Source organism: Chionomys nivalis, chromosome 16 (assembly GCF_950005125.1).
Source record: "Chionomys nivalis chromosome 16, mChiNiv1.1, whole genome shotgun sequence".
NCBI lineage: Eukaryota > Metazoa > Chordata > Mammalia > Rodentia > Cricetidae > Chionomys > Chionomys nivalis.
This window is the reverse complement of record NC_080101.1, coordinates 14,098,618-14,112,510: the sequence shown is the minus strand read 5'-3', so window position 1 is coordinate 14,112,510 and position 13,893 is coordinate 14,098,618. Positions and strand designations below refer to the sequence as shown.

The 13,893-nt window shown below is 46.6% G+C and overlaps 1 protein-coding gene across 3 annotated transcripts in view; it reads right to left on the bottom strand.

The window, feature by feature from the left end:
* Susd1 (sushi domain containing 1) overlaps positions 1 to 13,893 on the bottom strand; it is a 121,353-nt gene that overhangs the window by 15,283 nt on the left and 92,177 nt on the right. For 2 of the 3 annotated variants that reach the window (XM_057790813.1, XM_057790811.1), the window contains 3 exons: positions 6,487 to 6,583; positions 3,258 to 3,516; positions 1,309 to 1,347 (listed from right to left, as the gene is read on the bottom strand). In XM_057790813.1, the coding sequence (XP_057646796.1) occupies positions 1,309 to 1,347; positions 3,258 to 3,516; positions 6,487 to 6,583 (395 nt within the window). The remainder of the gene's footprint in view (positions 1 to 1,308; positions 1,348 to 3,257; positions 3,517 to 6,486; positions 6,584 to 13,893) is intronic. The other variant, XM_057790812.1, reaches the window with a different exon arrangement.

Genomic DNA, 13,893 nt, shown 5'->3' with positions numbered 1-13,893 from the left:
GAATGTCAGGAACATCATTTCTGCTGCCAGCTCAGAGCAGCTGGCACGGGCTGCTCGAGGAACTGTGCTGGAATTCTGAGACCACATCTAGGTTCAACAAGAAGTAACGATGTGTGTGATGGGCGAGCAATGAGAAGCTCTGGTAGCTGATGACATTTCATCTATCTAGTGAGGCTTAGCAACTTTGTTCACCCAAAACGCATCCAGAAGGCAGGAAAAAAGCAGCAAGAAGAAGCAAGACCTGAGTACCTCATCTTCTGGTCATTATTATCACATACATACCTGGTGATCAGGACGTCTAGGACTCTTGTGTGTGACTAAGGGTTCAGCGCAGTCTCCCCGGGGGGAAGAAGTTATAGAACAACCTCTCCAACCTTGTTATGAGACTCTCTTTCATGTGACACACTTGGGCATTCTGGTTATGTTCTTTTATTTTGTTTTGTTTGCTTGTTTTTCAAGATAGGGTTTCTCTGTCTGGAACTCCATTTGTAGACTATGCTGGCCTCAAACCTACAAAGATCTACCTGCCTCTGTCTCCTGAGTGATGAGATTAAAGGCCGGTGCCACCATGCCAGGATGGTTTTCATGATCTTAAAAGGGTTTTTTTTTTTTTTTTGGTTTACTTTTTAATATATTTTAACTGAAATTTTCTGAAAATCTTTAAATGGCCACAGGTTTTGAATATAATTAAATTTTGTCTTGAGGCTAAGTTTTGAGATTAAGAATGAAGAAATATGTATGCCAAGACAACAAGAAGCAAAGGGCACCCCGATAGTAAGGTTACTAAGGAAATGAAAACATTGCAGCAGGGGCCAGGTAAAGCAGGAAGGTCACTGAGCTGATGTGCCCGGAGCAGATGCTCATTTTACAGAACTCACCCTGGCAGCAGACAGAGCAAGGAGATGGGTAAAGCAAGAGGCAAGAGTCTGAACGAGTAATGGGCAGAGAAAAGATGACAAACTATAGACACTGCTGGTGAAGGAAAAAGCAAAGAAAGAACAACTTTAAAATGGCATTCAGGTGAGAGAACTGACCCGAGATGACTGAACAGACAAGAAGGCATGAAAGAGGGAGGAGACGAGAATTATTCTTAGTGTCCTCCCTTAGCTACAGGGCATAATGGGGCATGGATCAGGATAGACATACAGAAGAAAAAAATGGAGCTGTTGGTAGACAAACTTTCAAAGCATACTGTGAAGAAAGGGTGGGTCTAGCATAAAGACAGACATATAAGTCAGCGAAGCAGACGCTAGTGTCCAGCAATGAAGCCTTGCATGTATGTCAGATGCTTTTGAAAGAACCACTTACAATGGTTGGTGTGGTCAACTCAATGCAATCTAGAATCACCTAGAAAGAAAATCTCAGTGAGGGACCGTCTAGATCACGCTGGTCTGTAAGACTGTTTTGATCATTTTAATCAACGGGAAGACCCAGCCTACCATGGGTGGCACCACTCCCTATGTTTGGCTCCTGGACTTCATCATAGAACAAAGTCTGCTGAGTAATACATATGCATGCCTTCTCTCTCTGCTCATGACCATGACTAGCTGCTTCAGGTTCCTGCCTCAACTTCCCCAAAATAACGTGCTGCTACCTGGAATTGTAAGCTGAAGAAACCCTTTCCCCCTTAAAGTTCCTGTCTGTCAGGGAATTGCATCATCACAACAACCGGGCCAGGAACAAGAACAAACACCGAGAATTCAATGGGAGCTGGTCTTTCAACAAGTCGTGTTGATGTGTAAAAACAACAGCAACCCCCTAACCAAAAAACTCGGTTAGATTTGTATCTAATGCCAAATGTAAAAATTAACTCAAAAATGAATCAAATGCCCAAAAGTAAGACTTAAAACTACAAAACTCCTAGAAGCCAATGCAAATAAGAGGTTTCATGTCAGTGGCTTCTTGTGACTCTGATAACACAGGCAGCAAAAGAAAAACAGACAAATTGGACTTCAACAAAATTTAAAACTTTTGTGCATCAAAGAACACTATTAATAGTAAAAAACAAAAACAAAAACAAAACAGAACAGAAGAAAATATTTTCCATTTAATCTCATAAGAGATTAATATCCAAATTATAAGAGAACTCCAAACAGCAAACAACAACAACAACAACAAAAAAAATCAAACAATTCAATTTAAAAATTAGTCAAGTTCATGGGTGATGGTGGTGCACGCCTTTAATCCAGCACTCAGGAGGCAGAGGCAGACCGATCTCTGCGAGTTCGAGGCCAGCCTGGTCTACAGAGCGAGTTCCAGGACAGCCAGGACTACACAGAGAAAGCCTGTGAAGAAAGCAAGTGTTTGCATAGACACTTGATCTAAAGGAGAGGCAACCACCAAGTACTTGAGAAGATACTGACATCCTTAATCTTTAAGGAAAAGCAAAACAAGATCAGAGCGAGGCAGTGCCTCGCACCCATGAGGGTGCCTGTCACATTAGCATTGTGAGGTAAGAGTATCCTTGGCTTTAGCTTCCCAGTTCCTAATCTCTATTGTCACAAACTAGTCCTTGGCCTCTCTGCTACAAAGTCTTAAAAGTGAGTCTGGGTTTACTCTCAGCATGCCAGAGACAGGCACATCAGACTCCTGTCCTAGGCGGAATTCAATAGTGCCTGCTTTAAATATGAAGAGCCTTGCGATTGAGATGGCTACATACTTTTGCTTCAAACCTATCAGTCAAGAGATGTTTTCTTAGTATTTATGTAATTTTCCTAGTTCCCCACCCACAGGATTTTGCACCAAGTTTAGAATTCTCCTAGCTCATTACTTTTGCTAATTAGTGAAGGACACACAGCTGGAAGGGACTAGGCGTTCTGGGGGGCGGGGGAGAATGGGGCCTGTGAAAAACAAGACAGAGCTGCTTCTTTTTGGGTCTGCCACTCCTGCTTCCCTGGAAAATGAGGAGGGGCAGCCACGCGGGAGGGCGTGAAGGAGCAGCTGATCTAAATACTCCTTTTCAGCTCGGAACTCCAGCGGTGTTGTCGAATCCGGTACTCATGAAGAAGCTCCAGATACACTCAAAGAAGATCAGTCCCAATGCAGATGCAGTAAGACCCCAGGCGTGTGGGCTGTCTCCTAGCGTGTCTCACTGCCCACCCTTTAGAGAGACAGCACTCGTGAGGGCAGAAGCACAAGTTTCTGTGGTTATTCCATGTGGTGTCCATCGCAGATGGGGGGTAGGGTGTGTGTATGTGTGTGTGTTATTCAAACCATTTAAATCTCATGGGAAAGAGAAAATATAGAGGTCACTGTACCTTATTCCATTCACTTGTGATCCGTACTAGGATGCAGTAATCGTGTCCTGGTTTCAAAGGCGCGTTGTAATATTCCCCATAGTACAGCCTGTCTCCGACAGGAATCTCCAATGCATCGTCTGGAACATCGCTGGCCAGTATTTCCGCAGCCACATAGCCATCAGCAAGAGAGGTGTTGCCAAAAAATGAAGTCATGCCTTCAGATCCACAAGAAAACGTGCTTTCCAAGGACAGGGGAAGAACCAGCAACTGGTAGGAGCTAAGAGAGGGGCGGGGAAAGCAGAGACATTATCCAGGGCCTGGTTAAGAAGGAAGATTTTATTCATCCTCAGGCCCTTAACCAGAAGTGCGTTTTATAAGCCCACCATGCGCTCCCATTTGGAGGCCTGTGTACTTGGGTTTCTTGAACTCACACTACACAGTCAGCACTTTTGAGACACTAGAAACACAAGAGTGGACAAGAGAAACGGGTGGCTTACACGGGATTTAGTGTCTGGCAGTTCCAACAGGCACTGACCTCCAAATTTACCTACAGCCAGATGAGAAGCTAAGTCCCAGCTTCCCCAGCTGGGGGAAACTGGTGCCTTGTGTGTGTCATATGGCAGTGGTTCACATGGGCAAGCGAAGCCAGGCAGCGGGAAGGGTTTAGCAGTCACATGAAGGCCAGGCAGCTACAACAGTGCATTGCTACGTCTGAAAACCGGCTCCAGACAGTCATGCGATGACTTAAAACAGAGCTCATGTGATTTACATTCCCCGCAGCTCAAAGACTGACGCCAAGGCTCACGCCAACCCAATGAGCAGTCAGGGGTGAAAAGTCACCCTGAGTTAATCTGAGCTGACAGGACCCTGGGAAAGTAAAAAGACACACGGATCTGGCGAAAACATGCCCAAAATGAGGGCCCGGAAACACACTAACAATCAGGTGTCGGATTTATCCACCAAAGGGAAAAACCAGCCAGTGAGAAGTGTCGGGATGGAAGGCACCTGATCGAATCACGCCTCCCTTCCCGTTCCTACCGACTCGGCCTTTATTTCCCCCCACTGGTGTCGCAGACGTCTGAACAGCCATCTCTACTGAACTTGGCAGTGGGGGTTGCAGGACCGACTGCCTCTTGCATCTGCAGGTCCTTTCCTATTTCTTCCGCTATGATCAACTCCCCATAACTGCTGGTTCGGTTGAATTTTCAATAAAGAAAAAAAAAAATGCCTGGATCGGCATCAAATATGATTAGGGTGATTTCCAAAACTCATTAGGCCCCATAATTCTATTTCACCGCCAATTCCGTGCTTCCTGCTCCGCATTCCTAATGCCCCATTTCCTGCTCCCGAAAAGCACATGAATCACTAGGTTACAGGAGCGGGAGCCCCCCACTCCAGTAGCTGTTGTGTTTGGAAAGGCTCCAGCCACCTGCTGTGTATCCAGTCATGTCAGGTGTCCCTAGGGTCCCGGTTTCCACAGAGTCTGGCTCACTTTCAGAAAAGGCCTCTGAGCAAAACAGACTGAGTAAAACCTGCAGGCGCACAAACAGTCACCAGCGGCGACAAGAAACACCGACCCGTTTCCATTGCCCATGGGGAACACCTGTGATAGCGTTTCTGGGGACTTGAAGGCTTGGTGGCCATGGTCAAGAGCCCCACGTTGTCCAGAAACACATTCTCGATCTGTCTCATCCTGCCAGGTAAGTGATAGTGGTAAAGTCCAAGGCTCCCCTACACCCAGCTGATGCTGTACCTTGCCCATGATAGGCGCCGTTCACGGGACAGGAAGCGGCTTCCTATTCAGCCTGGCAGTTACAGAAATGCTCAGGTCCCATCCCAAGCCTACTGGATCAAAGTCCCCAGGAATAGAGTGGAGAATGTTTGCCACTGCTGAAGCACGCCCGTGCATTCTTGCTGGCTAGTAAAGATAAGAGACACTCGCCTCAAGGGAGCCCAGGGACAGGCCTGATCGCCTGCCTACTCTCTGCCTGCTCCATATCAGGGTTCACACAAAAGACTCAGAGCGGACTCTGGCCTGGCAAAGCTGCTCTCGGCGGCTCTAGCCAGGCAGCCAGGCTGGGGAGATGGCATGCTCACCTTCTGATAAACAGCCCCCGTGACGCCAGAGAAGCAGTTGCAGTGGTTTGGAACCTGACCACCTGACCAGTGTGCAAAGACTTCTCCCCACGGCCCTCCCTGGATGACTCACCGGTCTCCACTTCCTGTTTTGAAAGCATCTGCTGATACCCTGCCACAAGGATAGGCTGTCATTTGGCTTTTCTTTTTGCCTTACGCAATTATTTGGCTTAAGTATCACATCTGCTCTTGTAAATTCGTTCAGGCAATGATGCCATGACTTCTGTTCCCTTCACAGCAACAGCGCTACGATACTTTCCAGTAACTTACCAGGAATCCAGAAACAGAGCTGTCTGGGCAATGTCTGTCCCTGAAAAGACTTGAACTTAACCTCGTCTGAAAGCAGGGCAACCCTCTCTCCAGACTTGCCTTTTAGAATATCTCACATTTATTTTTACCTTGATTGCACTAAGGCCACTACACTGAAAGGTCAGGAATGATAAAAGGTCATGTAGGTCAGGCCATGTACACCATAACTCCTTGACCTGGTTCTGTTGCTCCCATCCGCAGGCCAATCTTAAGCTTCCTCTCTGAGAAGAGGGGTGAATTCAATTTCTCTAATCCTTCTACGACCTCTGTAAATAACATGCAAACCTGAGCAAACTGAGGTGAATTAATTCCATCCTAAGGCCATCTGGAATCCCAGCAGGGCACCAACTACACAGTGTCTTGCCTGTAACTCAATATGTGAACAGATAAAAAGAATTCTCTAAATGACCTTTTCAAAAACTACTACACACCCCGCCGCCCAGATCAGCCCAACACGGAAGGAGGACATCCTGTCTCTGGGAAGTGAGACAATCCTTGTGTCCCCACCGTCAAGAAAGCCAGAAGTGAATGCAAGGAGCACTTTCTGATGCTGTCAACTGAGGTCTGTGACCACAGGAACACTTCATTTCGGGAGCTGTGCTGCCCAGATGCTGGTCTCTGGTCCCTTCAGTCTTGAAGGATGCAACCGGGCTGAAAAGCCCAGCGTGTGCTCAAGGAAACAAAGCAAGAGACCCTGCTGCATTGGGCAATGCAACTACCCAAGCTCAGCCACCCACAGGGACGTCTTCTCGCTCACAGAGTGGGACCCACTAGGCAACGGGGGGGGGGGGGCGGAACTCACCTGATCGGTCCATTTACATCCTTGGCTTTCCTCAGCCGGAAGTGTGGTAGAGGCCCTCCTTGGACACTGAAAAATTCTACTTCCGGAAGTGGGGGCTCTGAAAACATTAAGAAGGAGAAAAGACAGGGGAACGGGAGGGCAGATCAAGTCAAAAGCGGTCCTCCAGGATGCCATGAAAAGCTTTAACCCAGTAAGTGAAATATCCACACACCAAAAGGACAGTGCTTGTATGAGCCCACCTTTGAGAAACATCTAGATTAGTCAAGTTCATAGTGGCCAAGAATGATGGTTGTGGCAAGGGGCTGAACTCACGGTAAGGTTTTGTGTGGAGTGATAAAAAGTTTGGAAACAGTAGGTCATGCAACATGGCAAATAGCCTAAAGCTAAGAAAGCATATATTTAAAAATGACTAATATTGTCACACACATATACATACATAGAAGTGATGAGCATGTTCCAACACCCACAGGGAATGGGGATGGGGTCCTGGTTTTGATGTTTGTTAGTAGGTGCTATGGTTTGGAGATGGTTTAAGGGTGTTTCCCAGAATTTCAGACATTGGAAGCTTTGTGTCCAGAGTAATGATGTAAGAAGCGGAACCTTTCGGATGCAGAGCTGGTAGAAGGCCTAGTTGATCACTGAGGGTGATGCTCCTGGAAGTGACTGGTGCTGGTTCCAAGGAGTGATTTAGTTCCCAAGAAAGTAGGTCATCGAAAGGAACAAGACAGGGTCCACTCTGCATGTGCTGACCGCTAAGGCACAAGGACACTTCCCCACGTAAGCCACTATGAAGCCATCGAGTGTGGACCCCCCACCTGAGGTACCCTAAAGTGTGAGCTAAAGAAACCCGTCCCATTTTTCAGCTCTGCTTCTGTGCCTTTTGCCTCTAGCTGCCCCTCTATATAGTGCGACTAAGAACAACTAAGCCCACTTTGATCTTTCATCAGCACACTGAAGGGTGCAGTGCCTGTCACGATTGGTGTGCCTTCGAGCGGCCAAGGCTGCTTAAGTTCCCTGACCTGAACAGTTAGCAGCTTGAAGAATGTCACCCTGGATGATGCTAGTGCTTCTCAATGAAAGATGATTGATTGTCAGCCAGTCGATGGGATTTGGTGCAGAAAGAAAGATCTGTGTCACTGATGTCATTGACTAATGACATCTACAAGATGCTTCGTTAATCTGCCGTGGTCAAGTTGGGGTCTTCAAGGAAAAGATGCTGACCATCTCCATATTCATCCCTCCCCAAATCTAAAACACAAATTCTATTGAGCTATTACAGCAGTTTAAATGTGTTGAATGTCTTCCTTCTGTCATATTTAAAAACAACAGATAAATTTAAGAAACCATTTTCTTAGCAGCAGCTCCTCCCCCACCAATACAGTTCCTCTGGGGCTGTCACTCACTGTTCTCCAAATCCTATCTGGCCTAGGCCCTGGGGATTATGGATCCCCACACTAAGGACTATTGAGAAGAGTGATCAGAGAAGATAGCATCTTCTCCTTACTCTTGGACCACGGCTTAAGTACCACATATGCCAGGAATGCCCATCTTTCCAGGTCTGTGCAAAAGACCTCAGGCAAAAAGAAGGCAGAGCAGCGGAGCGAGAGCAACGGGGCACTGACAGCCCGTTCGTGATGGATCTTACTGTGCCACCAGCAAGAGCCCTTCCGGGCCTTCCTTCTGCAATCCAGCACGTTCCACGGGCTTAAGCTGTTTTGAGTTGGTTCCTGTCATTTACAACCCAAAGAGCCTTGACTAATTTTAGAAAGCTTCCAGCCACCCTCATATTCTGCTGAAGGGCAGAACACACAGCTGCGTGTGCACTGGAGGGAAGTCTGGCGGCAGGCCAGAAGTAGCTCTCACGCATTTGTGGGAGAAGGGCCGTGAATGTAGGCACATCCCCAACCCTTGGCTCACCAGCCGAGCTCTGGCAGTGGGGACAGATAACGGGGGAACGGGGAAGCCTAGGTCAGATCCCAGGTTCAGGAAGTAAGAGGCCACCGAAAGAGCTAAAGAAGACCTGAATTAGAAATACAGCGGAAGAGCGGAAGACAGGGTGAACCGGAAAAGCACAGAAGTCAGTGGTCTTGGTCAGAAACGCTTTCGGTCTCAAGAGGGCCAGTGTAAGAGACACCAGAGAGGTAGGACAACATGGAAGACAGAGGATGGAGGAGCCTGTGAGTCACCCTGAGGTCACTCAGCCAAGTTTGGAGAAAGTTTGGAAGTAGCTCATGTGCAGTCTCTAGTGCTGAGACCGACAGACGTGTGGAGCTGTCAGGAAGGAAGTTAGAAATCCACCTTAAATCTAGAAGAGCTTCTGAAGTCACCAGATGCAGGGGCACAGGTCAAGTCTCTCACTGCCAAGAGCCCTAGGAAGGGGACTCACTGGGGACAGGTTCTGCTTACAGGCCAGGCTTGACAAAACACCTGTGTTGAGGGCCTGTCAAGAGGACTCTGGAGAGAGATTTCGAGCTGCATTTGAGAAAGATGGCTGCAGAAGCGATGAAGGAAAAGGCAGAGGGCCAGGCCAGGGCACTAAGCCCCTGCAGCTGCGACTCGGCCTCAGGCCTGAGAGCCATCACCACAATGGTCCCGTATCCCACAGTTCCTGTGATTCAGCCCAACCGGAGAAACTGATCACGGGTGTTGCTCGACCTCTCTCCCGCTCTTCTCAGCTGCTCCTCTGTTCTCCAAGATAACTAATCTTAGTTCAGCTCGTCTCCCAACTACCCTTTCAATTTCAATTCCAGTTTCCTTCCATCCTCGAGAGAACAGAACCAAGCTCACTGGGCTTGGAGAGGGCAGGTCTAGGGGAACATCAGGAAGGCTCCCAGTGTGGAATGCGGCTTGCAGTTTTGAAGATGCCACTGTCATCTGGCAGCCAATCAGCACGTGGTTTCTAGGAGGCTTCCGGCCTTGTTCGCACAAGGCCACCCCTCACTCCATCTGTTCTACACCCTACAGCCGATTCTCACCACACTTTGAAATGACTTTCTGCTCTGTTACCCAGTGTTGTTCCTCAGCTCCCAAGTTGCTGTCCTGGGCAAATCTACTCTTGTTTCCATGGTCCTTCTTTGTGATCCAAACTACATCAAACTCAAAGCAAAATAAAACAAAACAGCCCTATCTGGGGTAGGAAATAAGGCCCTTTGTCCTGAGCACGTGGTGCGGAAGCAAGGCCAGATGCAGGCTTCCATACTGTTCAGAAGCTCCAGTAACTTCAATCCTCTGCTAGAAGCAAACCACTAAAGGACATCAGGGGTGACAGGGTAAGAAAACCTTGAAGAAACCAGAGAAAAGTAAGGACAAAATTACAGATATAGAACAGGGAAGAGCATGCAACCCGGGAAACCACAACCCAACAAGCTGAGAATGTAACACAGACACTATTTCAAAAGATGAGTGGGAGGGGGCTTAAGTATCGAGGAGAAGAAAATCCCCGTGTAGATTCAGCTTCATGTCTTAAGTCAGAACACGGTCCAAATGAGCCTTGATTATTACAAAGGTAAGAAAACACTAGAGAACAAAAATTACCCGAAATTTGAGAGATGGGGACATCTTTTCTTGGCATCCATCTTCAGACAACAAAACTCTAAGACATCAGTAGAATTTGTTACATGAAATTTTCAAGTTTCTGTTTGGCTGGAGAGACACATGATAGATACAATACTTTCCCCAGTGCCCAAGGATCTGAGTTTGGGTCCCTGACAGCCATGTGTAATCCAGATATGTCAGTGCAGCCTCAGTGCTAGGGGTTAGGGAAGGTAGAAGAGGCAAGAACTCCCTGACTACCAGTCTTGTCAAAATACTGAGCTCAAAGTTCTGCCTAAAGATAAATAAATAAATAAATAAATAAATAAATAAATAAATAAATAAAAGGTGGAATACGAGAGAAAGATACACACCAACTTTTTGCCTCCATACTCACAGACATGTACACACGTGCACACACTCATACACGCATGCTCAACCATACATATATCGTACATACGTTAAAATGTCTAAATGTCAAAAATAATGAAAATAAAATGAAAAAAATAAATTATCTTGGTATGGGAAGTACATAATATATATCTAAAGATTAACACTGTTAAAATAAGCAAATCACTAAATCAATAAGAGATGCAAATGTTTTAATTTTTTTTCACCTTAAACTTATGACAATGATTTTTTTAAAAAAAGAGGAAATTTTACCTGTACTAAAAGTTAAGCAAAGGCCCCAATTTTATGATGTGAGTACAAAGGATTAAATTAAAACATAATTCTACAATCTGAGAACTTGGCATAATGTTGCCTTTCCGCGATTTCTACAATAAAAGGGTAGGAAGAAAAATGAAGACACCTCTTTGCTAAACTTCAGGCTAGCTCCGTGCAACCACGATGCACTCAATGGAAGCTCACGGAAACACGACTAGGACCATCCACCAGAAGTCACCAGCACAAGGTCAGACAAGCCTTCCCCACCCACACAGCTGTGAGGTTCAGCCCTTCCCCTCAGCACAGCTGTGAGGTTCAGCCCTTCCCCTCAGCACAGCTGTGAGGTTCAGCCCTCTACACCCTCCTCAGCATTTGCATAGGTATTTGTGTGGAACCAGTTCATAAATATTGCCTGCATTCAAGAGCTGGGTGTCAGCATGGTCCTGCCACACCCATGACACATTCGAGTGCTGGGTGTCAGCGTGGTCCTGCCACACCCATCACACCTACAGCAAGCAACTCTGGTGTTTAGGATTCTGATCTAAGGAAGCCTTCATGTGCACTTTTTTGTTTGTTTTGTTTTTGTTTTGTTTTTCTGAGTCAGGATTTCTCCATGAAGCCTGTCCTGGAACTTGCTTTGTACACACCAGACTGTCCTTGAAGTCAGAAATGCTGGGACTAAAGACTGGGACACCTGGTCTTGCACACATTTTATAAAGTCTATGCAAGAAAGTGACCCAAATAGCCCATTTCCTTCCACAATGGGTCATCTGGTCTCGATGAAGACTAATGGGAACCGAGTGAGTGGAAAGGAGAGATGCCCATATCTACTGGGTCATTTACTTTGGAGATCTGGGAATGGAAAGAAACTGGGATATTTCAGGGAATTGGGAGAAGTGCGTGGGCTACAGAAGCATGGGAGCTTCTGGCCCGACCCCAGACTATGTCTCTAGGAATCAAAGAGCTTTGATTTACCAAGGGCTTTGAAAGGAAAAGAGACTAGCGAAAGCCAAGCCCTACCCAGACCTCTAATGTAACTTTAACCCCGCCGACACCAGGGGGACTTTCCAAGATCACTGAGGTACTCTGGTACCAGTTAGGGACAATGGGGACACCAGGTACAGAACCCTTTAATAGCTCGTGGTCACTCCAAATGGAACAGAAGTCTGTGGAAGAACAACTCAGGAGAATGAGTCCTTCGTGATACCCCCCAGTGTCGCTCGGTGATGGAAAAGGGGTGCCAGAGGCAGGGCAGAGAGAGCGGGAAGTCCTGGCTGCCTTCCCGCCCATCTGCACAAGTGCCTTCTCTTTCTTATTACAAAGGCAAGCAGAGACGGGAAACTTCCCACGCAAGTTGACAGCGTTGGCACTGAAGTCAAACATAGAAACCAACTTCCATCCCTTTTCCCTTTTCTCCTCCAGCTCCCTTGGTTCCACGAGAAATGAGAAACGCCTGACTTCCAACAAGTCACCTGGAACAACTGTAGTCTGTCATCCCATTCACAAGGACACTTGCTTTTGTTCTCTCCCTTCCCCACCCCCTCCGAAGCATCCACCCCACCACCACTTTAAGCCTTCTCTCATTTCCTGTCTTGTCTCTATGAAAAGAAAATTTAGCTTATAAGCTTTTAGACTCAACAAGAACAGTCCAAATGACATGCAAGGGCGCTTCCTTCTGCCTCTCTGGGGTCTACATCAAAGATGGAAGCTTGTTTGTTCTCTTCCCGGCCCTAAAGACGGGCAGGAACCGGCCTGTTCTGAAGAATTCTGTTCAGTGGGCAGCCTTAGTTCACACACCAGGAGCCAGAAACTTCCCTTATCTCCTCTTCCCACCCCCAGCCAGCACCCTCGCTCTGCCTCTCCTCCTCTGCCTCCTCTACATTCCTCTTCATCTCCTCTGAGGTCAGCACTGTATTTAAAGCTCTTGTGTTCATCCCGTTCCCATCAGCAAGATTTAGTTTTTGATGGGAGGCTCACCGAAGAGAAATTCCATCCGCTTTTCTTCTGGGAAAACATCCGCTCTGTTTTCCAGACTCAAATCCTTACTCTGGCATTTCTGGTAACATGTGAAAGTTCCTGGCTTTGCTGAAACAGTGCCACACACATCTGGAGTGTCTTTTCATTACCAGCATTATCGGAGTCTCTTTTCTCTCAATTTTATGGGATGAAAGGGGTTTTTTCCCCGCTCTCAACTCTTTAATAAACACTTGCCAATTTGAATTTTCATGCTAAGAAAAAAAACAAAAACTAAAGAAAAAAAACCCCAAAGCCTGCCAATTCTAAAGTAAGTTCATATAATAGCCATGATCTCAGTACACTTCAACTGACTGCACTGCCCCAGTGAACTTGAACAGCTCAACAGTGTCCCCTGGTGGCCATGAGCACAGACACAGGACACTAGTGTGACGTGTAGTCTCAAAACTAGGTAAAAAGACATAAAGACAAATACCTATTGCAAGTTGTCCTCTGATGTACATATAATCCATGGCCAGCCCCCTCCTGCGACACACACAGAGAACAAAAACCACGAGGTATAACTGAAATATTCTTAAAGCGGTAAAACCCACACAAGTCTGACAAGGACCAGAGACTAGGAGATGGGAGTTACTCTGCTCTATAAACTCTCAATTGAGCATCACTTGTCTCTGGCTCAAGATACTCCGAATTTCTCTTGATATAAGATCTGACTCCTCAGCACCAATTACCCCCGCCATTATTTGACAAATATGGATTTATTGTGCTACGTGTCGTTAGCATTTGTTGAGGAATTCAAGATAGAAATGAATAAAGGGGAGGAACCTTTGCTTTCAAAACCTCCTTTTTAGAAGGGGAGAGAGATTAAAAAAAAACAATTTTTAAGATCTAAAAACCAAGGAGGGTGAGTGAGAGAAAGTAATAGGGTAGGAGCTGGAGAGATGGCTCAGGGGTTAGGAGCACTGGCTGCTCTTCTAGAGGTCCTGAGTTCAATTTCCCATACCCACACGGCAGTTCACAATCACCTATAACTGTAGTCCCATGGGACCCAATGGCCTCTTCTGGGGTGCAGATATACACGCAAACAAAACACCCATAAACATGTTAAAAAGTCTTTAAAGGAAAGTGATAGGGTAGAGAGTGAGGAGGACGGTTTTGAAAAGATGGTCAGGTGAAGCCTCTCCAAGGATGCTATGGTTTAAATATGATCCCCAGATATCATACGCCTGAAGTCAA